The 25846-nt window shown below is 37.6% G+C and overlaps 1 protein-coding gene across 4 annotated transcripts in view; it reads right to left on the bottom strand.

The window, feature by feature from the left end:
* CEP120 (centrosomal protein 120) overlaps positions 1 to 25846 on the bottom strand; it is a 70116-nt gene that overhangs the window by 36436 nt on the left and 7834 nt on the right. For all 4 annotated transcript variants that reach the window (XM_040241717.1, XM_040241718.1, XM_040241720.1 and 1 more), the window contains 7 exons: positions 24224 to 24338; positions 19118 to 19259; positions 12192 to 12340; positions 5770 to 5967; positions 3783 to 4010; positions 2603 to 2819; positions 1010 to 1187 (listed from right to left, as the gene is read on the bottom strand). In XM_040241717.1, coding sequence (XP_040097651.1) covers positions 1010 to 1187; positions 2603 to 2819; positions 3783 to 4010; positions 5770 to 5967; positions 12192 to 12340; positions 19118 to 19259; positions 24224 to 24338 — 1227 coding nt within the window. The remainder of the gene's footprint in view (positions 1 to 1009; positions 1188 to 2602; positions 2820 to 3782; positions 4011 to 5769; positions 5968 to 12191; positions 12341 to 19117; positions 19260 to 24223; positions 24339 to 25846) is intronic.

Here is a 25846-nt window from a genome sequence, read left to right on the forward strand (position 1 = left end):
CAAACAACAGCAGGAAGCAACAAAAAGTTGAAGTTCTTGGGAATGGTAATCCAAGATGACAGAAAATTTTTCTAATTTTTTGCATGTTAGTCACATAAAGACCAAAAATTTTATTATAAATGCTAATGCTTGCTCCAAAGTAATTTATAAGAACTTAAAGACTCCAAACTAAAACACACAATATTACATTTAATATATTTATCAGCTGAAAAGTCTATAAAAATGTAATGTTAAAAACAAGCCACTGCATAAAGCCATTTAACAGACTGAATTTCAATTCTCTAAACAGTGTGGAAACATTCCACTTCCAGTTCATTAGGAATGGTTTTTAGATTCATACACATACAAGGTAGATATCAGGAATATAACCTTCCATTATAAAGCAATTTTATAGAAAAATCAGATACTATACATCCAAGTATTTTGAACTGTGGCAACTTTTCCAGAAACAAGACATTTTAAGTTCAAGAGTCAGTGTATATTAAAACAGAGCATTAACAAATATTGTAAAATACCTATAATTACTATATCAGAATAGGCAAGATTATTACCCTTCATACCATCAATGCCACCCTCCATTATCTTCAAAGTCATTAGGACACAACAGCTTTAATCCTTCTAGTCCACTGATTTAACAAATGTTATAATTTCTTTGGTGACACTGTCTGCTGCTGCTGCTGCTGCTAAGTCACTTCAGTCGTGTCTGACTCTGTGTGACCCCATAGACAGCAGCCCACCAGGCTTTCCCATCCCTGGGATTCTCCAGGCAAGAACACTGGAGTGGGTTGCCATTTCCTTCTCCAATGCATGAAAGTAAAAAGTGAAAGTGAAGTCGCTCAGTCGTGTCCCACTCTTAGCAACCCCATGTACTGCAGCCTACCAGGCAACTCCGTCCATGGATTTTCCAGGCAAGGGTACTGGAGTGGGGTGCCATCGCCTTCTCCGCAACACCCCAAATACAGAAAAGGCATTTCTTCTCAGAAAATAACACTCTGAAACCAAATCATACCTTAGTATACAGTTGATTGGAAAGCCAACCTCCAAATCATGGATACTCCTCAAGTCTATTGAAAAGCAAAAATGATGTGATGTTGCAGGAACAGCAATCTTCTGTCCTGAGGCTGTTTCTGAAGCAACAGATGTTGTCACTGGCTTGCCCAGTAACGCAGGTACAGAAGAACTGATAGCTAAGGTGAACATAAAAATTAAAAAAAAAAAAAATCCATTTGCAAACAATTTCTCTTAAGTTACTCAGATAACTTAAAGATATAATCTCAAAGACTCAACTATTTGATTAAATAAACATATGAACTGAAGCATAAACTTCCAAGTTATTTGTCCAAAATTATGTAGGCTTTAATTCCCATCATAAAACTGGGCGGGGGGGTGGAGGGGTGGGGGGTGGAGGAAACCCTTACTCTCATTCTCAAGATGTAGTACAAAACTTAAAAAGTAGCCTGGTGCTAACTTATTTCTAAGAAGCAGGTGAACATAACTTAGTATTGCAAAGACTGTATTTGAGACTTACTGCACATATAGATCAGTATTTTACAGTAATTATGTAAATAATTACATCCGTTTTTTTAAAAAAGTAGCTTGGTTATCTTAGACACATATGACATAGTTTAACAAAATAAAACTTGACGAACACAAGTATCAATGATAACACTTATATGTGGAATCTACAAAGAGTGGTACAAATGGTCTTATTTACTGTAACAGAAAATACAGTCACGGACGTAAAAAACAAACTTATGGTCACCAGGGGATAAAGCAGGGGGAGGGATAAATGGGATATGGGGCTGACATATACACACTACTCTATATAAAACAGGTAACTAATAAGGACCTACTGTATAGCACAGGAAACTCAACACTCTGTAATGGCCTTGGGAAAAGAATCTCAAAAAGAGTAGATATATGTATAGTTGATTCACTGTGCTGTCCACCTCAAACTAACACAACATTGTAAATCAACTATACTCCAATAAAAATTTTTTTAATTGAAAAGACAGAGTCTAGTCCAATCCTATTATATATCACAGATGTTTAGTGAAAGGCTCAAGTGCTATAGCTACTTACGGAAACACCTATAACTTGCACCCAAACTTCTAATTCCGAATCCACCACTGCTCTTACAATTTATACTACTAAATTTAACTATAGATTCTTATGTAACTGATAGAAATTGTGTAAGACAGATAAATATGTATTCTCAAACTGTCTCAACTTTAGGATCAAAAATGATTATTTTAAGTATACTGTAAGAGGCAGTTAGTATCTCTTTTCTCTAAAATTCTAATGAATTTGAGACAATGAATTTGATTGCTAAAAATCTACTTCAAAGAACTATATTCGTTAATTTCCTTTGAATAAGGTACTATTTCTAGTATGAAAGTCAATGAAAACTTCATAATAGAACTTTCTAACAGAATTTAAGTAAGTTACAGTTACTTTAAACTGATTTTTTTTTTTAAGTATCACCACACATTACTGGCTCTTTAAAAAAACTTAGTTTTTAGCACCCATGAAAACTCTCACAGTCATGTATCAGATGGCCAGAAAATCTATACCTAAGAGATCTGTGAAAAGAACATCTTACCCTTTGGATTGAGTTTTGTGTCCTTATCATACAGTAAGCTTTCCACTTCACTTTCTGTTGCATTGTCTTTTGTTGGAGGTGACTGGTTGTGAGGTGGAACAGGGGACTCGCTTGGTGACTGTGGCCCAGTATGTGTCTTCTCCTTTATGGGGGTTAAGACTCTCTTCTTTGAATGGTGTGGCTCATGTTCATTCTGGGTCTTTAATTCAATTAAAGACTAAAAACAATTTTTAAATAAAGTATAATTTGCAAAGAACTTTCCTTCATAATTAAGCAAAAAATGTGATGATGTTTTTTTTTTTTTAAAAATTAGCTTCCTTTCTCAGTTTGGATATTCCTAGTCTATTTTTCTTCATAATTTGCATATTTTCTTATAGCATCTAGGACCAGAAAAAGGGAGATGAACAGGAAGGAAATATGATATCCAGAGCTCAGTATCAAAATGCATCCTAATGCCTAAGAAGGGATATTCAATTAAAGAAGTCAGGCATAGGTGTCCCTGAGAATGGTTATTCCTACCAAAGCAAAACAAAGGAGGTCCACATTACTAGAAAACAAACAAAAACCAAAACCCAGAAGTCTAGTATGATTTTCTTCCTTTGCTCCACTATCCTCCAAAAATACATGCATATGTGTCTTTTTAAACTCTTACTTTAGTTCACAGTCTGCATAAAAATCAGTTCTTTAAAAGAACAGGACACTAAAGTTGACCAAGGGCTATATATAATTAAAAAACATCTACATTCAAATAAATGTTTCTAGGTGCCTGGAGACAGCATGAGGACTGTGAAGCACTAATGAACTGAGAACCTTAGCTAAGGCTGAGTCAACTGAAAAAGATCTATCAATGCAGATCCCCAAAAACCAGGCCTAAAAACATTCTCATCTACCAGAGTCCCAGGCACTGACTGTGAGTTGGGGTGTGGGAAATGGTTTCCACTACGCGAGAAGACTGCACTGAAAGACTCTGGGTGGAGTCACTATGAACCACGGCAGAAGCCACAGCACTTTCCAGAAGGGTCTTTTTAGAGAAGGGGTTATCGTATAATGAAGACCACTAATTAAGAGTGATAAATATTCTCTTATGTGAGATAATGCGCCTGAAATCTGACTTTTTGGTAACTAATCATGACCGACATATCGGAGAAGCTGGAGGAGGGGAAGGCGGGTTGCTACTTGCCTGGGCGTCCATGCCTTCTCTCTGCAGAGCCACAGACACTCCCACAGTGGGGGCCAGCTCCACAGGAATAGGTGCAAGCTTTTGTTTGGCTCGGTTTGGAGGGTCAAGGGTAAAAGCACCCTCAACTGTGACTGGGCGATGGTTGATTTCTGTACTACCCTTTTTCAGTAGTCCTGTTAAGGGTATTTCTGTACTTCCAAGTGACTGATCTCCACAGCAGAGATGGATCTAAAATGAAAGGGAAAGTCAAAACCAGGATTTACACTTTCTCCTTTATCTTAAACACACAAACTTAGCAACAAAGTTATAAAATGATCCAAAGAAGGAAAACAGAATGCAGGTTATCTTACTGACTGCCAGTGACTAAGACTCTCACACCTGATTGCTAAAACCCTTGATAAAGCACAAAGTCACCCAGAACTCAATAATAAAGTTATTAATTCTTTTCACTTTCCCTTTCAGTACTGTACGCTCCTATGTGTTTCTTTGTCTTTATTTTTTAATTGAAGGATAATTGCTTTCCAGAATTTTGTTGTTTTCAGTCAAACCTCAACATGAATCATCCACAGGCATTATGTGTTACTTCTCGTTCTCTTTTCTCTTTGGTGAGCTATGGTTACTTCAATATTTTACTATACTATCTTATTGTACTATGCAAACTGTATCATGAATACATGAACTGAAACAGAAAAATACATCCACCATTCTTTCTCTTTTCATTATGACATTAATTTAAGCACAGTTCTTAAAAATGGATGGATTTTAATGAGTGGATCCAGCCCTATTTGAACTAAAGAACTTCAAATAATTCTGTTTTATTCACCCATAAAATACTATGAATCTTTCCTTTTTCTTGCTTTTCAAACTCTATATATAAAACAGTGCTTAACAGTAAAAGATAAAAGAGAATACCACTGAGAATGTACTGTGAATCACTGCTAGCTAATCAAAACTTGGACATTACCACCTTTGGAAACTACCAAAAAAGAAAAAAAAAAAAAAAACGGCTGTTCCAGGTATGTGTTACATAACTATTCTTTTCCCTTACTACATTGAAGCCTCAGCAAACCTACTATTCACATGAACAATATGTAATCATTACATAAAAATATTTTTAATTCTAGTGTCAATAATGACCTATAACAGTCTTAATGTTATTAAGTGTGATATTTTTAATGGGCTGGAAAGAAAGGATTTTTATGACTTACAAGTCCATAAGAATCAAACTGATATGTAAGTCAATAGTTTGGTGAGGAATAATATGTTAGATATAAGATCAAACTAATTTTTTCCTGCATCATTTTATATAATCTTCAACATTCTAAATACCTTAGATTTAGCAACCACCTCTAAAATTTAGTTCCACTAAAATTTCTTTATGGTTTTTGTACTATCCACCCAAAGTACAAGCAAAGTCTATTGAAACACTTAAGTATAAAAAAAGGACTACCCCACCCTACTTCACCACCCATTTCAGTCTGATTAAAGTTAATCATAACGAACAGAGAAGTAATTTCAGATTAGACAAACTTTTCTAAAAAATAAAGTCCTATTTAAAATTGGTTTACAAAATTACTTAATTCAAGGGCAGGTTTTAAAAAGTTGTTTTATTATCTCTTTGCTTTAATAGCAAAAAGGTTTATAAATCCTGAACTCGAGTGTGATCTGTATGGTAACAGCTAATCTCCAGTAACAATAATGAAACCTGTCTGATGCTCACAGGTTTGAGTTCCAGATACAACTTGTTACTGAATATGATAAATGATTGATAACTGACCTACCTCTTTTCAAAATAACTAAAGTGTTACATCTCCTAACATTCTGAAATAATTGTCATCTTATGACGTACAAGTCAGGATAATTCCTAAAAAAATAAGAGATATGATAGAAAGATGGTATGTACTTCAGCAACAAGAGAGTTTAGGCACCTCTTTAATGCTTAAAAAAAAATAACCTTTAATTGGAATCAATTTTCTGCTATACTTACCTGTAGTTTAGAATGAAGAGTCAGGTAAACACGAAGAATTTCTATACTGCTCCGTATACGAACAGATGCTCTCTCTGGCTCAAAGTTTGGGTTGATCAAATCACTGAAGGGTTCATTTGTAACATCATTTCCCAGTAAAGAATAATAAAAGAAAAACTCAGGCTGTCTTTCTGGAAGTTTCATGGTACATGGAATTAACTAAACATTAAGGGGGAAAAAAAAAGATTATTACTTTATAAACCACTAAACATGCTTATAAATGTCTGATAAACTCCAAAAACATTTGCTAAAATGAATTTTATTTCAGGCCTTAAATTAGTAACTCAAAATTTCTAAATCTCTGTCAAATTGCTACTAAGTTACTAGTTTTAATTTTTAAAGGTTTACTTAGACAAGCAAAATGAAACTAAAATATTTTTATACATGTATGTTGTATAACATAACACTTATATTGTTTTAGAGTTCACATTTCATTTAACTAGTCCATGAAAAGTCCATAAATATTATTTTAGAAGAAAGTAGTAAAATATTTGACACTGAACATTTCCTTATAAATTCTCAGTCCAGGGCTTTTGATGAAAGAAAAAAAAATGTTTTTTTAGTTATTCCTACAAAACTAGGAGACCTATAAATTAATAGCTACAAAAGGCTATCTGAGCCCTTCACCAATGAAATGTTTACTGAGGGTGGAACAAGATGGTGGAGTAGAAGGATGTGAGCTCACCTCTTCTCAAAAAAAAACCACCAAAATCACAACTGCTGAACAACCACTGGGGAGAAAGAAAGGAAGAAAAACCACTGGAACATACCAAAAAAAGATATCCTACATCCAAAGACAAAGAAGCCACAACAAGGGGATAGGAGAGGGACAATCACGATAAAATCAAATTCCATACCCCTGGGTGGGCAACCCACAAACTGGAAAATAATTATATCACAAAAGTTCTCCCACAGGAGTGAAAGTTCTGAGCCCCACACCAGGCTCCCCAGTGTGGAGGGCTGGTCTTGCGAGAAGCCTCCAGAGCATCTGGCTTTGAAGGCCAGCAAAGTCTGCTCACAGGAAATTCACAGACGAGGGAAAACAGAAACTCCACTCTCGGAGGATGCACACTAGGTCTTGTGCATGCCAGGAACACCAGAAAAAGCAGTGACCTCAAGATCTTGGGCCAGACCTAACTGCTGACATTGCAGGGTGTCCTGTGAAGGTGTGAGAGGTGGGCTGGATGTGGCTCACTGCAGGGATAAAGACACTGGTGGTGGTGTTTCTGGGGAGTACCCACTGGCGTGGGCCCTCCTGGTAACCACCATTTTTTAACCAAGACCTGGCCCCACCCAACAGCCTGTAGGCTCCAGTGCTGGGACGCAACAAGTCAAGCAATGAACAGGGCGAGACACAGACCCACCAATTAGCAGATAGGCTGCATAAAGGCTTTCAGAGCCCACAGCTGCCTACTAAACACAGCCTTTAATATGGCCCTGCCCACCAAAGGATGACTCCCAGGTCCACCAGCCAATGGGCAGGGACCAGTCCTTCCTACCAGGAGGCCTGCACAAGCCCCTTGGGCTGGCCTCATCCACCACAGGCAGAAAGCAGAAGCAAAAAAGAACTACAATCCTACAGCCTGTGGAAGAGAAACTGAAATCACAGAAAGACAAAGTGATATACCAGAAGAATTTGTCCCAGACAAAGGAACAAGAGAAGACCCCAGAACAGTAACTAAGTGAAGTGAAAATGAGCAATCTATGTGAAAAAGAATTCAGAGCAATGATATTAAAGATGATCCAAGATGTCAGAAAAAAGAATGGAGGTATAGATTGAAAATCTGGAAGATACTAAGGGGACATTTCATTTAAAGATGGGCGCAATAAAGGACAGAAACAGCAAGGACCTAACAGAAGTAAAGGAGATTAAGAAGAGGTGGCAAGAATTAGCAGAAGACAAAAATGGTCTTAATGGCCCATATAGCCATGATGGTATGCTCACTCACCTAGAGCCAGACATCCTGGGGTGTGAAGTCAAGTGGACCTTAGGAAGCATTACTACAAACCAAGCTAGTGGAGGTGATGGAAATACAGTTGAGCTATTTAAAATCCTAAAAGATGATGCTGTGAAAGTGCTGCACTCGACACGCCAGCCAATTTGGAAAACTCAGCAGTGGCCACAGGACTGGAAAAGGTCAGTTTTCATTCCAATCCCAAAGAAGGGCAATGCCAAAGAATGCTTAAACTACTGTACAACTGCATTCATTTCACATGAAGCAAGGTAGTGCTCAAAGCTCTTCAAGCCAGGCTTCAACAGTACTACCCGAGAACTACCAGATGTACAAGCTGATTTAGAAAAGATATAGCAACCAGAGATCAAATTGCCAGTATCCGCTGAATCATAGAGAAAGCAAGGGAATTCCAGAAGAACATCTACTTCTGCTACTTCTGGGTCGTGAAGATCTTTTTTGTAGAATTCTGTATATTCTTGCCACCTCTTCTTAATATTTTCTGCTTCTGTTACATCCATACCATTTCTGTCCTTGTTTGTGCCAATCTTTGCACAAAAAGTTCCCTTGGTATCTCTAATTTTCTTGAAGAGATCTCTAGTCTTTCCCATTCTACTGTTTTCCTGTATTTCTTTGCATTGATCACTGAGGAAGGCTTTCTTATCTCTCCTTGCAATTCTTTGGAACTCTGCATTTAAATGGGGGTATCCTTCCTTTTCTTCTTCGCCTTTCACTTCTCTTCTTTGCCTTTCACTTCTCTTCTTTTCATAGCTCTTTGTAAGGCCTCCTCAGACAACCATTTTGCCTTTTTGCATTTCTTTTTCTTGGGTATGGTCTTGATCACTGCCTGTTGTACAATGTCATGAACCTCTGTATTATTATATATGTTATTACTTTAATCCTTTACTTTAAAATGTATTTAATTGATTAGATTTTAATCATTAATCAAATCTAAAATCATAATCAAAAACTACTAATTTGTAGTTATTAAGAACAAATTCTGGAGTATTCTCCAGTCCTCCACCTTGGTTGCACCAATGGCTTGCCTTGAGATTAGACAAGTACTTAATCACTCTGCAGCTCCACTTCTCTTATGGTTATTTGAAGGATTAAAAGAAATAATACATGTGCACTTCTACAATTCTACTTAGCACACAGTCAACTGTTACATGAATGGGAAAATATCTGAGGAAAACATATTCTGCCCTTTCGGGTGATTATTTCTGAGTTTACTTAAAAGAGACTTTCATTTTCTTTTACTTTCTTCTGTAATCAGGAAGCAACAAAAATTTTAAGAAATAAAGATGGCCCTTTTATATTTCATAGTACACTTACTTCTAAGTAATTCCCATTAAGGGAAGAGATGCTTTTAAAAATCCTTTATCACCCTTGGATTTAGAAACAGTTTTGTTCTGCCCTTAATTTCACTATTTAAAAAGGAGGCAAGACTATCATCATCCAGTATTCTTACTCGAATCTCACTCCTCCATTCTACTGCTTCACAGTATCAGTATTCTAAGTCCCTTATCTGCATCTGAAAAACATGTTTATTTATTTATTGCTAGATGTTTTCTCACATGGCCTTTGACTAGCTTAAGAAAAAAGCTAAAATGATATTTTTAAAAATCCTTGGGCTAGTCCAAAAAAAAAAAAAGCAAACAAGTAATACTAAGCAATATCAGTGTATGAATAAATTACTGGGCTTAAGTTTTTGTGTGTTTTAAAAAATTATTGTAAAATACATGTAACAGAAATTTTAACATTTTAACCATTAAATATTGTGCATTTCAGTAACATTAGGTACACTCACAATATTGTGCAACCACCACCACTACCTTGTTCCAGAACTTCTCCATCACCCCAAACAGAAACACCAGAACCATTAAGCAGCCATTCCCATTCCACGCCCCGGAAATCACAAATCTGCTTTTTGTCTCTATGAGTTTGCCTATTCTGGATACTTTCTTATAAATGGAATCATACAGTATGTGGCCTTTTATATCTGGCTTATTTTGCTTAGCATGCTTACAACATTCATCCTTGTTGTAGCATGTATCAGTACCTCATTTGTTTTACAGTTGAATAATATTCCATTTCTATTCCAGTGTGTGTGTGTGTATAATTAATCCATTCATCCATGGATGGACACTGTGTTATTTCTGTGATATTCTGGGATTGTGAATAATGCTGCTATGAATATATATTTTATTATATAGTCAAATATTTTTTATATGAATACCTTGTTTTCAATTCTTCTGATATATACCCAGTAGTGAAACTGTTGAGTTCTATGGTAATTTTCTGCTTAATCTTTAGAGGTTCACATTTGGCTTAATTTTTATCAGAGATATCAAACAGCTTGCCAGACAAGCTTGTTTTATATTTTTAACTAAACTAAGTGATTTGTCCTAAACAGTTCCTTTGTATTACCAAGAACTGAATTAGTTTTAGTGGTGGATTCAAATAGGTCGATTAGCTTTCACCATATAACACATGTGTGTGTGTATAGCTTCACACATACAAACTACATGTTAAGCATATTAGTTTTATTTCATTCCTCACACACACCCACAAAGCTGGTAGTACCAATACCATACAACCAAGAAAATTCAAGCCTGAGAAAGGTTAAGTAAGTTCCCTAAATTAAAGAAGCTAGTAAGTATGAGAATGAGACTCCAGCTCAAATTGATCTTGCTCCAAAACTCCTTCAGAGGGAGCAAAATATGGCAACAATAGAATGTGGAAAGTGACCCTATGGCTGGAAATTCCTAAGTATATTGACTAGTTACAGAACTTTCTCAAGAGTTGGTTTCCTTATCTCAAAAGTAAAACTAATAACCTCCTAAAGTTGTGGTATGATTAAACCCAACATTAGCAAAGTATTTCACAAAACATAACAAAAGTAAGTAATTGATAAATATTAACAATGATGCCTTCCCAGGGAAGTTGAAAAAATATTTTTAAAAATAAAGTAGCGATTTTAAATACTTTGCAGGTATTTAATAACATAATAAAAATACAGTAGGCTCATTATCTAATGTGTGTTCTGATGTGATTAACGGACAGACAATAGGTAGCTAGCTTTCCCCTCAACCAGTGAGGCATATTAAACAAGGCAATCAACAAGCAGAGTTTTATGAAGAGAAGAAAAAAATAAGGACATTGATGGAGAAAGACAAAAGCACATACAAAGTATTAATGAGAAAATGACAGGACCAAATTGGGAGAGAAAGAGTAATGCTCAAAGAATATGCATATATAAAAGTTCTTTGTGCAGTGGGCAGGCATTCAGTGCGACAAAGCTAAATATTACTTCCTAAGAAAAATCTTTACCTGATAAACCTTACGAAGATTTAGTGTGGTCACTAACTCCTATTTCACTTATGAATGTGGATTATCTGGAAAACGTATACCTCTAAGAAAGTGAATAGTATGATAAAAATGTAAAGTCATAAGTTATAGCCTCTGTTTTTAAAAAATATTAATTTATTTCACATACTATAGATCAATATAATGTCAAAAAAACTGCACTTGATCCTGAAAAGGGCAGGAAATAACAGCTACTGTTGTGCTGAGCCACTGAGGGGAAGAGATAATCAGCCATGGGCCTTAAACATCTCCACACATTCTGGGATTAGATATTACCTTGTTTACAAACTAACAAATTAGCCTGAACACTGCCAGAATTCATCCTGGTTGGTACATTCTTACTGTGTACCAAGACTGTGAGGCCCTGACTACTGTGCAACTCATAACCTTGTAACATATCTTCCCAGACAAAGACTAGGACCGCTTATGATAAAAGTGGTAATTTCCCTAAACTCTGTGTTCCTAAACTGTGACATACCCAGTGAGTGTGAAGAAACCACCTAGGCCCCTCTATGTCACCTCCATGGTACTTGGGGTAAAAGAAACTGAAAGAAACACACTGATAGTCATATTGTTTGCTGGGCTGAGAGTAATACACTCCTTTATCTCTGATCTAAGAATCTACTATCTTCTGGCAGCACTTGGGATAATTTGTTAGTGTGTAAATTGGGTAAAATCTAATCCCAGACCTGATAGCTATTAAGGTATGACTGAGACAATGTTCCCAACATTATACATTTCTCCAAAAAGTAAATAATTTAATACTTGGGGATAGGGGTGAGGGAGGGGAATCATTTCATACCAGTCCTAACAATGTCACACAATACAATGTAAAACAGTGTTTACTCATGTTTCTTCTAAATTCTAAGAGATTTAATTTATTCTCTTACTACCAAGATCATCCCTATTTATTCTTTTCCTGAAACAAAAATGTTTTCTGACGTGAAAGAAAACATTATTCTAAATTATTTTTTAAGTCTACTTACAAGTCTTTTCAACACCTAAAAAAACAGATTTTAAAAATGAAATGATTTCAGATTCTTCATGAATCACTAATCTCACCTGCTCCAACTGGGTGGCAAATGCTATGGTCACTGACATGATGAAGAAGTCAGTACAGTACCCTGCTGGTCCGATCTGATGGTAGCCTCCCTCCTCGTTCAGCACTGCCACGATGTCCTTTGGGTCAAGTCCAGACAGGCTGGCAGGTACTTTATGGAAAAAACCACAATTAACTACATTGTAGTTTGCCATAAACTAGTATAAGATTTTGTAAGCTGGTTATACTTTTTCATTTACTTGGCCATTTTCACAGATACAGTTAATATCTCAGTAAGGTTTCCTTTGACTTCAGTTTAATAAACCACATAGAAAAGGCATCACAGGTTGCCTGAAGGAAACGAATCTAAACTGTGAACTGAAAAATTAGCAAAACCTGGCTGAAAAGAGCAAAGTGACTAGATAGAGGAAAAAGGTATTCTAGGGAGAAGGAACAATATACACAAAAACTCAAGAGGCAAGAGAAAGGATGTGGTTAGAGAACTGAAACAGGTGTGGCATGCTGGACCATAACGCAAGGACTTAGGAACAGAAAAAGGAGAAGCCACACCATAAAGAGTCTTCTTGAAGGCCATGCTGCAACATTTGGACAGTGTTCTAGGAATAACAGAAAACCATAAACAATTTGGGGATAGCAGATATAAGCAAACAGGCTTCATTATGAAGAGATGGCAGAGGGACAGGGGGTTTTGCAACCAATTAAGCTGAAAAATGAAACTACATAACACTAAAGTAACAGACAATATTCAGTGTTAGGGAGACTGCTAGCAAGTCAGCACTGTCCATGTTGGTAGGCTCAGACTAGTTCAACCTTTTGAAGGGTAACAAATCAGGGCTTACCAAAACTTTATACGTGCATACCTTATACACCAGCAAACCCGGACACCTTCAGGAATTAATCCTGAAGAAATATGCTTATGGGAGCACTGGCTAAAAGTAGCTGAATGGTTAAGAGCACAACCACCACAGTCACACAGACCGAAGTTCCAACCCTAGTTTGGCTATTCGGTGGGTTGTATGGGGAGATTATACCACTCCTTTAGTTTCCAGTTTTTCTTCTTAAAATCTTTTACACTGCTGTTGAGAAGATCAAATTAGATAAAATAAAGCACTTGGCATAGTACCTGACAAGTACTTTAATAAAGTACTTAGTTAAAATACTAACTATGATGGGTCTCATTACTCATTATCAGAGAGGGAAAACACTAGGATGAATCCTGTGGTGAAGGAGTAAAAGGACTGAACACGTCAATGCGAGTATATGTTGTTAGGTATATATATGGACAAATAAATATACAAAAGTATATATGTAAATATGCATGGGTTTGAGTGTGTACACATACATGGGAACGGCAACAGCCCAACAGCAACCAGCACACCTAGCAGCCACATCTTGACTTCTAAACATCATACTTTTCTAAAAAGAAGCAGAGCTCCTTACAGAAATAGCTGAATCCAGGAATGAGACAGGGAATGTATACGATGAACTTAGACTATCTTCTTATAGCAAAAAAAAAAAAAAAAAAAGCTCAAAGAATTACTGACATACTGAAAAAACAGGTGATTGAAAGAGTTCTTAATGCTCAAATCTCTGACAAATAATGATGGTTAAAGATTATAATCCACTAAACTAAGAGAAAACTGTAAGTCCATATTTAGATAATATAAATAAGTGAATAAATTGAAGGTATGAGGAAGAATATTTTTCTAAATATCTAACTCTTCCCCACAAAATATTTATTAATTACAAAGGAAAACACAGACACATACCACGTTAATCAAATAATCAAGTTACCATCATCAGTAATGAGATTAAATCAAAATAGTGCATCAACCAGTAAGATTCAATAAGAACAGAGCATCTTGATACGCTGCCAAAGATGCCTAACCAAAATCTAGTGTCAGACAAGCCCAAAATGTACAGGGGACATGTCTTCACCAAAAGACTGAAACTGATCTTCTGAATAGAATGCTCTCCTCCCCATTACCACTCATTGTAGCATATCACGTCCATCTTTCAATAAAAAATTATAAGGCATACTAAAAGACAAAAAAAAATCCATAACCTAAGCTTTCATCTTAAGAAAATAGGAACAAATAAAATTAAAAGTCAGCAGAAGAGAAATAAAAACTAGAACCAAAATCAATGAAATTGAAACCAAGAACTCAATGGAAAAAAATTAACAAAATCAAAAGCTGTCTCTTTGAAAAAGATCAGTAAGAATATAGCCAGCCTAAAGTGCGGCGGAGAGGGGCAGGGGGAGACACAAATTACTATCATCAAAAATGAAAGAGAGGATATCACTATAGATTTCATGTACATTAGAAGTTTATTGAAAGAATACTATAAATAACTCTATGTCCACAAATTTGATAACCTAGATGAAACAGAAAATTCTTTTTAAAAACAATCTGCCAAAACATACATAGGAAGAAACAATCTGAATAGGCCTATATAATGAAACTGAATAAATAACTTCAGAAAACAGAAAGTACTGGATCCAGATGGGTTCACTGGTGAATTCTATCTAGCGTTCACCATAATTATACCAATCCTCTACAATTTTTTTTCACAAGTCAGAAGCAGAGAGAATACTTCCTAACTCATTATATGGGGCTAGCATCGTCCTAATATGAAATCTAGGCAAAGACATTACAAGAAAACAACAGACTTACATCTTTCATGATCATAGATGTAAAAGGCCTCACCAAGAATTAGACAATCAAATTGAACACATAAAAAGAACTATACACCACAACGAAATGAGATTTATTCAAGGTACACAAAGCTGGTTCAACATTCAAAAAACCATGAATACAACCCACTATGTCAACAGACTAAAGATGAAAACTCACGCGATCTTATCAATACATGCAGAAAAAGCATCTGACAAAATCCAACACTTACTCATGAGAAAACACTATCTGTAAACTAGAAATAGGGAGTAACCTCCTTACCTTGATAAAGAGAATCTATAAAAATCTACAGCTAACATCATACTTATAGGTGAGAGGCTTTCCCACCAGAATCAAGAGCAAGGCAAGGATATCCCCTTTCACTCTGCTTTTCAATAGTACACTGGAAATCCTAGCTGTTGCTGTAAAACAAGAAAAGGAAACACAAAGTCATGCAGGTTGGGAAGAAAGACACTAAACTACCTTTGTTTGTAGGTAAGTGTAGAATCCGATGCTGTAAAGAGGAATACTGCATAGGAACCTGGAATGTCAGGTCCATGAATCAAGGCATATTGGAAGTGGTCAAACAAGAGACGGCAAGGGTGAATGTCGACATTCTAGGAATCAGCAAACTAAAATGGACTGGAATAACCATTTATATCTCAGATGACCATTATATCTACTACTGCGGGCAGGAATCCCTCAGAAGAAATGGAGTAGCCATCATGGTCAACAGAAGAGTCCAAAATGCAGTACTTGGATGCAATCTCAAAAATGACAGAATGATCTCTGTTCGTCTCCAAGGCAAACCATTCAATATCACAGTTATCCAAGACTATGCCCCAACCAGTAACGCTGAAGAAGCTGAAGTTGAACAGTTCTATAAAGAACTACAAGACCTTTTAGAACTAACACCCAATAGAGATGTCCTTTTCATTATAGGGGACTGGAATGCAAGAGTAAGAAGTCAAGAAACACCTGGAGTAACAGGCAAATTTGGCCTTGGAATGTGGAATGAAGCAGGGCAAAGACTAATAGAGTTTTGCCAAGAAAATGCACTGGTCATAGCAAACACCCTCTTCCAACAACACAAGAGAAGACTCTACACATGGACATCACCAGATGGTCAACACCGAAGTCAGATTGATTATATTCTATGCAGCCAAAGATGGAGAAGCTCTGTACAGTCAACAAGAACAAGACCAGGAGCTGACTGTGGCTCAGATCATGAACCCCTTATTGACAAATTCAGACTTACATTGAAGAAAGTAGGGAAAACCGCTAGACCATTCAGGTATGACCTAAATCAAATCCCTTATGATTATACAGTGGAAGTGAGAAATAGATTTAAGGGCCTAGATCTGATAGAGTGCCTGATGAACTATGGAATGAGGTTCGTGACACTGTACAGGAGACAGGGATCAAGACCATCCCCATGGAAACGAAATGCAAAAAATCAAAATGGCTGTCTGGGGAGGCCTTACAAATAGCTGTGAAAAGAAGAGAGGCGAAAAGCAAAGGAGAAAAGGAAAGATATAAGCATCTGATTGCAGAGTTCCAAAGAACAGCAAGAAGAGATAAGAAAGCCTTCTTCAGTGATCAATGCAAAGATATAGAGGAAAACAACAGAATGGGAAAGACTAGAGATCTCTTCAAGAAAATTAGATACCAAGGGAACATTTCATGCAAAGATGGGCTCGATAAAGGACAGAAATGGTATGGACCTAACAGAAGCAGAAGATATTAAGAAGAGGTGGCAAGAATACACAGAAGAACTGTACAAAAAAGATCTTCACGATCCAGATAATCATGATGATGTGATCACTCACCTAGAGCCAGACATCTTGGAATGTGAAGTCAAGTGGGCCTTAGAAAGCATCAATATGAACAAAACTGGTGGAGGTGATGGAATTCCAGTTGAGCTGTTTCAAATCCTGAAAGATGATGCTGTCAAAGTGCTGCACTCAATATGCCAGCTAATTTGGAAAACTCAGCAGTGGTCACAGGACTGGAAAAGGTCAGTTTTCATTCCAGTCCCAAAGAAAGGCAATGCCAAAGAATGCTCAAACTACCGCATAATTGCACTCATCTCACATGCTAGTAAAGTAATGCTCAAAATTCTACAAGCCAGGCTTCAGCAATACGTGAACCGTGAACTCCCTGATGTTCAAGCTGGTTTTAGAAAAGGCAGAGGAACCAGAGATCAAATTGCCAACATCTGCTGGATCATCGAAAAAGCAAGAAAGTTCCAGAAAAACATCTACTTCGGCTTTATTGACTATGCCAAAGCCTTTGACTGTGTGGATCACAATAAACTGGAAAATTCTGAAAGAGATGGGAATACCAGACCACCTAATGTGCCTCTTGAGAAATCTGTATGCAGGTCAGGAAGCAACAGTTAGAACTGGACATGGAACAACAGACTGGTTCCAAATAGGAAAAGGAGTACGTCAAGGCTGTATACTGTCACCCTGCTTATTTCACTTCTATGCAGAGTACATCATGAGAAACGCGCTGGACTGGAAGAAGCACAAGCTGGAATCAAGATTGCCGGGAGAAATATCAATAACCTCAGATATGCAGATGACACCACCCTTATGGCAGAAAGTGAAGAGGAGCTAAAAAGCCTCTTGATGAAAGTGAAAGAGGAGAGCGAAAAAGGTGGCTTAAAGCTCAACATTCAGAAAACGAAGATCATGGCATCTGGTCCCATCACTTCATGGGAAATAGACGGGGAAACAGTGGAAACAGTGTCAGACTTTATTTTGGGGGGGCTCCAAAATCACTGCAGATGGTGACTGCAGCCATGAAATTAAAAGACGCTTACTCCTTGGAAGAAAAGTTATGACCAACCTAGACAGCATATTCAAAAGCAGAGATATTACTTTGCCAACTAAGGTCCGTCCAGTCAAGGCTATGGTTTTTCCTGTGGTCATGTATGGATGTGAGAGTTGGACTGTGAAGAAGGCTGAGCACTGAAGAATTGATGCTTTTGAACTGTGGTATTGGAGAAGACTCTTGAGAGTCCCTTGGACTGCAAGGACTGCAATCCAACCAGTCCATTCTGAAGGAGATCAGCCCTGGGATTTCTTTGGAAGGAATGATGCTAAAGCTGAAACTCCAGTACTTTGGCCACCTCATAAGAGTTGACTCATTGGAAAAGACTCTGATGCTGGGAGGGATTGGGGGCAGGAGGAGAAGGGGACGACCAAGGATGAGATGGCTGGAAGGCATCACTGACTCGATGGACATGAGTCTGAGTGAACTCTGGGAGATGGTGATGAACAGGGAGGGCTGGTGTGCTGCGATTGATGGGGTCACAAAGAGTCAGACACAACTGAGCAAATGAACTGATCTAAAAAGAAACAACCTATTAAGCCACAAAACGACCTGGAAGAAACCTAAATGCATATTACTGCGTGAAAGAAGCCAATCTGAAAAGGCCACATGCTACATGATCTCAACAATCCGACATTCTAGAAAAAGCAAAACTATGGAGACAGTAGAAAGGTCAGTAGTGGCCACGGGTTAGAGGGGGAAGAGAGATGAACAAACAGAACACAGAAGATCTTCAGGGCAGTGAAACGATTCTGTAGGATCCTCCAACCATCGATATGTGTCGTTACACACTTGTCAAAACCTACAGGATGCACAATACCAAGGACAGAACCTAATATAAATTATGGGCACTGAGTGATAATGACATGTCAGGGTGGGCTCATCAACTGCATACATGTACCACTCTGGTGGGAGATGCTGCTAGTGGTGAGGAGGGCTGTGGGGGAGGGGGGTAGTATTTGGGAACACTCAGTACTTCCCACTTGATTTTGCTGTGAACCTGAAAAAAGCTCTAAAAAACCAAAAGTTTATTAAAGAAAAAAAATGAAGGTTTTCTTAAACTACAGCTGCGTTAATAGAGACCAATAAAGACATTTTTGGTTTCCCTGAACTCATCCAAGGAAGAAAATTTTCCTAAGAAGCAATTTTTATAAACAATACAAAATTCTGCTTTATTCTGCTGTATATCAAACAATGAAAACACAATCTTTCCTTTTTGCTAATTTTTGAAGACAACAGCAAAGAGCAACAAGTGTTCGTGTGTAACAACGTCACAGCATTTGTCTGATGCTCTGGAGTAAAACCAGTTCACACCCTTGCATTTATCTCCCTATAATACCTCCACACCTCCCTTCCTGAAATTCTAGTCCACAGGTGTACTTCGCAGAGAATAACCTTAGAGATGACGCACAAACCTTTTCCATCACGAGGAGGGGCTCCCTTCGCTTTAAAACTGTCCACTGGTGCCTTTGTGTCTGTTTCCAAAGCAATGCTTATCTGTATCTCAGACTTGAACTTGGTGTATTTATTACTCAGCAATTGGTACCATTTTGGTGCCTAGAGAGTAACAAAAAAAGCAAAACTCCTTAATAGTTAATAGGAAATAAACAGTAGTGGGAAATGTTCTATAAGGTTGTAAATATATTTCCTGTAGTTTCTCAGAACTTCCTCCTCTTTTAAAGTATTTTTCCCCCACATTTTCTTCAAAAGAAATGAATCTTGCTTAGGAAACTAACAGTTTCCTGTTGAAAAAAAAAAAAACAAGCAAAACTTTAGATTGCCTTGCTTGTTTTTATTCCTATGCTTCAACAGGTATGTGTATTTCTATCTTCACTCATATCATCTGTCTTACTTCATCCCTTATAACAACAACAAAGACTATCAGGTTTCCAATTTCTAACCGCTAATTTTTCACTTTTTCTGTTATACCTTTTCTGCCTGCCACATTTCTGCTTTGTTCTGTTTATTTCAAATCAGGAAAAGAAAAGCTTAGTGTTAATAGAAGCACAAACAAAATACTAAAGTAAGGTCTAGTGGTAGAGTTCTGGGTTATGAGCCATGTATTTGACTGATATCAAAATATAAAAGCTTTCTCACAGAATGAGGAATCCTAAAATACCTGAATAGCCACCCCCTCCCCTCAAACCCAAAAGTAACCTCAAGAATTCTAATACCCCAATCAGCAGGCAAAATCTCATGGCCCAAGATCACATGTACCATTACTGCAGGGGCACCATTTCAGTCCCTATAAACAGCATTCTTACCCTGAACACTGTAATAGAAAGGCAAAGGAACTGGTGATCAGAACCAGAAACTGCAGCTTTATATTCAAACTATGTTTATAGGTAAAATAGGATGAGATAAACCATACGTATTTTTTTAAATCCATAACCAAGTTTTTTTTAAGGCAAAAACTCAAGAGTTTGTTGCTGTATTTATAACAGATATTTTCTAACTGTAAGCATTAGCCTAAAAGAAAAAAGACTTTTATTTGCTCGCAGAATTTATGATATATTTTATTTTTCTGGTATTACCTCAGAAAAACAAATCTGGTTTCTTCTGTTTGTGTTTATTTACAGAGAATCAATTTACCCTGAAATTAAAATATTCTACTATCCAACTTCAAATATTTCTGCTGGCAAACAAAAAACATTAAGCAAGACAATATTTAGTTTTCCCAAAACTAACATACTTTTGAAACATTCCTTTTTAACTCTGTTCACCAATATGAAGACTAACTGTCCTAAAGGACTAAGCAGGTAAAAGCCACACCACGAGCATTTAGAGGCGAGAGTTTGGCTCAGACATCCTTCTCTTCAGAGGAGTTACCTTCTCTTTAACCAAAGAAACTACACAAGTATTCTGGGTCTAACCCTAGAAGGAAAACCTTTCTCAGGACTTGGGGGGAAGAGAGGTGACCCAAGGATGGAGGAGAAACAAGTCCTTTTTATAAAGCATTTCAGTTTCTTTTGAATAGTTCCAAATTTGGGCCAGACTGCCTGGCTTATCTGCAATTACACACATACTCTTGGAGATATAGTAAGGTGGGTCCCAGATGACCACGATAAATTGACTATTGCAATCAAGGGAGCCGTACAAGTTTTTGGGTCTGCCAGTGCATACAGAAGTTCTCTTTACACTGTACTGTAGTTTAAGAGTGCAGCAGCATTATGCCTAAAGAAAAAGTACATACCTTATTTAAAAAATACTTTATTGCTAAAAAATGCTAACCATCAGCTAAGCCTTCAGTGAGTCATAATCTTCTTACAATAGTAACATCAAAGATCACTGATCATAGATTATTGTAATGATGAAAATGTTTGAAATATTCCAGTTACCAAACTGTGAGCAAATGCTGCTGGAAACAGATCTCCTTGACAACCAGTTGTCACAATTGGTTTAAAAAAAAAAAAAAAGCGTATCTGTGAAGCATAATAAACTGAAGTGCAATAAAAATGAGGTATGCCTTTATCTTTCTACCAGGAGCAGAAATGTCAGTAACAGATAAATTTTTCTTCACAGAATCCTCATTTAAGATCCAAATCCATCAAGGACTTTAAAATAAGAGAGAATATCTTCTTATTTTCTGAAGAAAGTAGGACCAAAAACTGTCATTAAGAAAAACTGAAACTAAGAACTTCTAAAATCAGTAACATACAAAAAAAGTTGTAAAATACCTTAAAAGACGTAAGAAGCATTTTCAATAACAAAGCATAATCAAGACCCTGAGCTGTTTTACCATCTTGCCAAGGGGATACTATTTACATAACAAATGTGTTTCAAGAAGTTCCCTTACTCTTAAGTAATACAAAAGGCATGCAAGGAGCAGGAAGCTGGGACACCAATTAGAGGGCTGCTATGAAAGCTGGCAAAATTCAGGTTTAAACTGAAAGAAGTAGGGAAAACCACTAGGCCATTCAGGTATGACCTAATTCAAATCCCTTATGATTATACAGTGGAGGCGATGAAGAGATTCAAGGGATTTGATCTGACAGAGTGCCTGAAGAACTATGGACAGAGGTTCGTAACATTGTACAGGAGTTAGTGACCAAAATTATCCGAAAGAAAAAGAAATTTAAGAAGGCAAAGGAGGCTTTGCACATAGCTGAGGAAAGGAGGCTTTGCACATAGCTGAGGAAAGGAGGCTTTACACATAGCTGAGGAAAGAAGAGAAGCAAAAAGCAAGAATGGGAAAGATATACCCAACTGAATGCAGAGTTCCCAGAGAATAGCAAGGAGAGATAAGAAGGGCTTCTTAAATGAACCATGCAAAGTAGAGGAAAACAACAGAATGGGAAAGACTAGGGATCTCTTCAAGAAAATCAGAGATACCAAGGGAATATTTCATGCAAGGATGGGCACGATAAAAGACAAAACAGTAAGGACCTAACAGAGGCAGAAGAGATTTAAAAGAAGTGTCAAGAACACACAGAAGAACTATACAGAAAATTCTTAATGACCCAGATAATCACGATGGTGTGGTCACTCACCTAGACCCTGACATGCTGGAGTCTGAAGTTAAGGGGCCCTTAGGAAGCAACACTACAAACAAGGCTAGTGGAGGTGATGGAATTCCAGCTGAGCTATTTCAAATCCTAAAACATGATGTTGTTAAAGTGCTGCACTCAATATGTCAGTAAATCTGGAAAACTCAGCAATGGCCACAGGACTGGGAAAGGTCAGTTTTTATTACAATCCCAAAGAAAGGCAGTGCCAAAGAATGTACAAATTAGGGTATAATTGCATTGATTTAGCATGCTAGTAAGGTTATGCTCAAAATCCTTCAAGCAAGGCTTCTGCAGTATGTGAACCAAGAACTTCCAGACGTACAAGCTGGGTTTAGAAAAGGCAGAGGAACCAGAGATTAAATTGCCAACGTTTGTTGGAACATAGACAAAGCAAGGGAATTCAAGAAAAAATCTACCTCTGCTTCATTAACCAGGCTAACATAGCTGAGGAAAGGACTGCATGGTTCATAACAAACTGTGGAAAATTCTTAAAGAGATGGAAATACCAGACCACCTTACCTATCTCCTGAGAAACCTGTATGCGGGTTCAGAAGCAAAAGTCAGAACCTTACAGGGAACAACTGACTGATTCAAAACTGGGAAAGGAGTACAATAAGGCTGTAAATTGTCAGCCTGTTTATTTAACTTATATGCAGAGTACATTATATGGAATGCCAGACTGGATGAATCACAAGCTGGAATCAAGACTGCCATGAGAAATATCAACAACCTCAGACACGCAGAAAACACCACTCTAATGGCAGAAAGAGAAGAACCAAAGAGCCTCCTGATGAGGGTGAAAGGGAAGAGTGAAAAAGTTGGCTTAACTCTCAACATTCAAAAAGCAAAAATCACGGTATCTGGTCCAATCACTTCATGGCAAATAGAAGGGGAAAAAAAAATGGAAGCAGTGACAGACTTTATTTTCTTGGGCTACAAAATCCCTGAAGAAGATGACTGCAGCCATGAAATTAAAAGATGCTTGCTCCTTAGAAGGAAAGGAATGACAAACCTTGACAGTGTAAGAAAAAATAGAGACATCACTTTGACAATAAAGGTCCATATAGCCAAAGCTATGATTTTTCCAACAGTCATGTATGGAAGAGAGAGTTGGTCCGTAAAGGAGGCTGAGTGCCAAAAAAATTGATGCCTTTGAATTACGGTGCTGGAGAAGACTCTTGAGAGTCCGTTGGACTGCAAGGAGATCAAACCAGTCGATCCTAAAGGAAATCAACCCTGAATATTCACTGGAAGGACTGCGCTGAAACTGAAGCTCCAATACCATGGCCGTGTGATGTGAAGAGATGACTCACTGGAAAAGACCCTGATGCTGGGAACAACTGAAGGCAAAAAGAGAAGAGAGCAGCAGAGGATGAAATGGTCAGATAGCACCACTGACGAAATGGTTAGACAGCATCACTGGCTCAATGGACATGAATCTGAGCAAACTCTGGGAGATAACGAAGGACAGGGAAGCCTGGTGTGCTGCAGTCCATGGGGTCACAAAGAGTTGGACATGACTTACTGGCTCAACAACATGACAGCCTCGGTAAGTGGCTTGAGATGGCAGCATGAAATGCAAGCTATTAGATGGATCAGGAGGGAAAACCAACTGCAAAGGGTTGGCTCTGGAGGCCAGGAAAGGGAAGTATCAAGGAAGACGTCTGGAAGGAGAGCAGTGAACATCACTGAAGCAAGGAACTGTAAAAGAGGAGCACTTTGAAGGTGAAGTGCAGGAGCTGAACATGTTAAACGTAAAGGTAACAGCAACTTGGAATACAGATTTGAACTCAGAAGTTTCTTTGAGAGATAGGTCTAGGTCAAAGGAAGGATCAAAAGGTCAGGATTTTCTAAACCAAATCCACCTTAAGAACTAAGAACTACCATACCATATACCATGGTACGAGCCCATGACCTATTAGGTCTAACAGTCCATGTCCTTTCCATCAGTCTCTTATCTACTGAAAATAACTGTTTGACAGAATCAGTAACAAAACATCAAAAGGTCAGTACCTGCTTTGTTTCTTGAGCAGTTCTTAAGTCTAGAACAACATAACCAATGGTTTCTCTGGCTGAAGTTAAAGAATCCACGGCAAAACACTGCAGTTTGATAGGAGTACGCTGTAGCCTGTAACATAACAATTCATGTGATAAATAAAATCACTTTTGCTTAATACTGAACTTCCTATTAGCTTTGAAAAAGCTACTTACTACTATTCAAGACAACTATTATTTCGTTGGATAACCCATATCTATTCTGTAGAACTGGCATGAACTATTAATTATGTCTACTTATCTATATACCAACTAATACACAAAACATGTCAAAAAAAAACAACACTTTAAGTCTCTCTCATCCAAGAAGCTAACATCTAGGTCAATGTTTCTCAAGCTTCTGTGACACACAGAATGCTTTCAAAGTCAAAAATTACCATTAATCCTCAAGACTGATTTTAAATTGTTTTTCTTTGACTTACACACAAAGCTTTGAATACACATATATATGCTTTTTTTAATAGATTTTTTTATGTAGATGAAAGAAATCTTTATTGAATCTGTTACAATATTGCTTCTCTTTAATGTTTCAGGTTTATGGCCCTGAGGCATAGATCTTAGCTCCCAGACTAGGGATGGAACCTGCACCCCTGCACTGGAAGGCAGCCTTAACTACTGTACTGCCAGGGAAATCCCTATTTATATGCTAATAACTCTTTTTGTTACTAAAAAAAAAAATGAAATAAACAAGAATTAAATGTTACAACATTGTAAATTATTAAAATTAAGTTAAAAACAATTCAGTGTAATATATGATAAGATCATGTAAGCATGAGCTTGACTTGTGCAACATGGCTTGAGTCTGGAACCCCTACACATATAACAAGCTGAATGGATTTTGCCGTCACTGCCATCATCTAATGGAATGACTATGAACCCTGCACTGGGCACAAAAATCATCATTTATATTTATCTGTGTTATTTTCTCAGTCTACTAAATACAGAGTGGTGCCACTTTATACTAACACAATCATATACACAAACACCAACGCAGGCACTAATATCTCAATATGAAGACACTGTCTGAGCAGATATTCCAGAAGTCACCAAGATGAAATGCAAAATTCTAGTATCCTCTAGGAATTTAATACCATTTCAAAGAAATTCATGGACTAATCCAGGGGATCTTCCCAATCAAACCCAGGTTTCCTGCACTGCAGGCAGATTCTTTACCACCTGAGCTACCAGGGATGCTTACCTAGATATATGTCTGTGTGTGTGTGACACACACACACACACACACACACAGTAGCTCCACTGGTAAAGAACCCACCTGCAATGCAGGAGAGCCCAATTCAATTCCTGGGTCAGGAGGTTCCCTTGGAGAAGGGATAGGCTACCTATCCCAGTATTCTTGGGCTTCCCTGGTGGGCTCAGATGGTAAAGAATTCACCTGCAATGCAGGAAACCCCAGTTTGATCCCTGGGTTGGGAAGATCCACTAGAGGACAGGGCAACCCACTCCAGTATTCTTGCCTGGATGATCCCCATGGCAGAGGAGCCTGGTGGGCTACAGTCCATAGGATCACAAAGAGTTGGACACGACTGGGCAACTAAGCACAGCACAGTACCTGTGAGCATG

This window comes from Oryx dammah, unplaced genomic scaffold, assembly GCF_014754425.2.
Source record: "Oryx dammah isolate SB20612 unplaced genomic scaffold, SCBI_Odam_1.1 HiC_scaffold_5, whole genome shotgun sequence".
Taxonomy (NCBI): Eukaryota; Metazoa; Chordata; class Mammalia; order Artiodactyla; family Bovidae; genus Oryx; species Oryx dammah.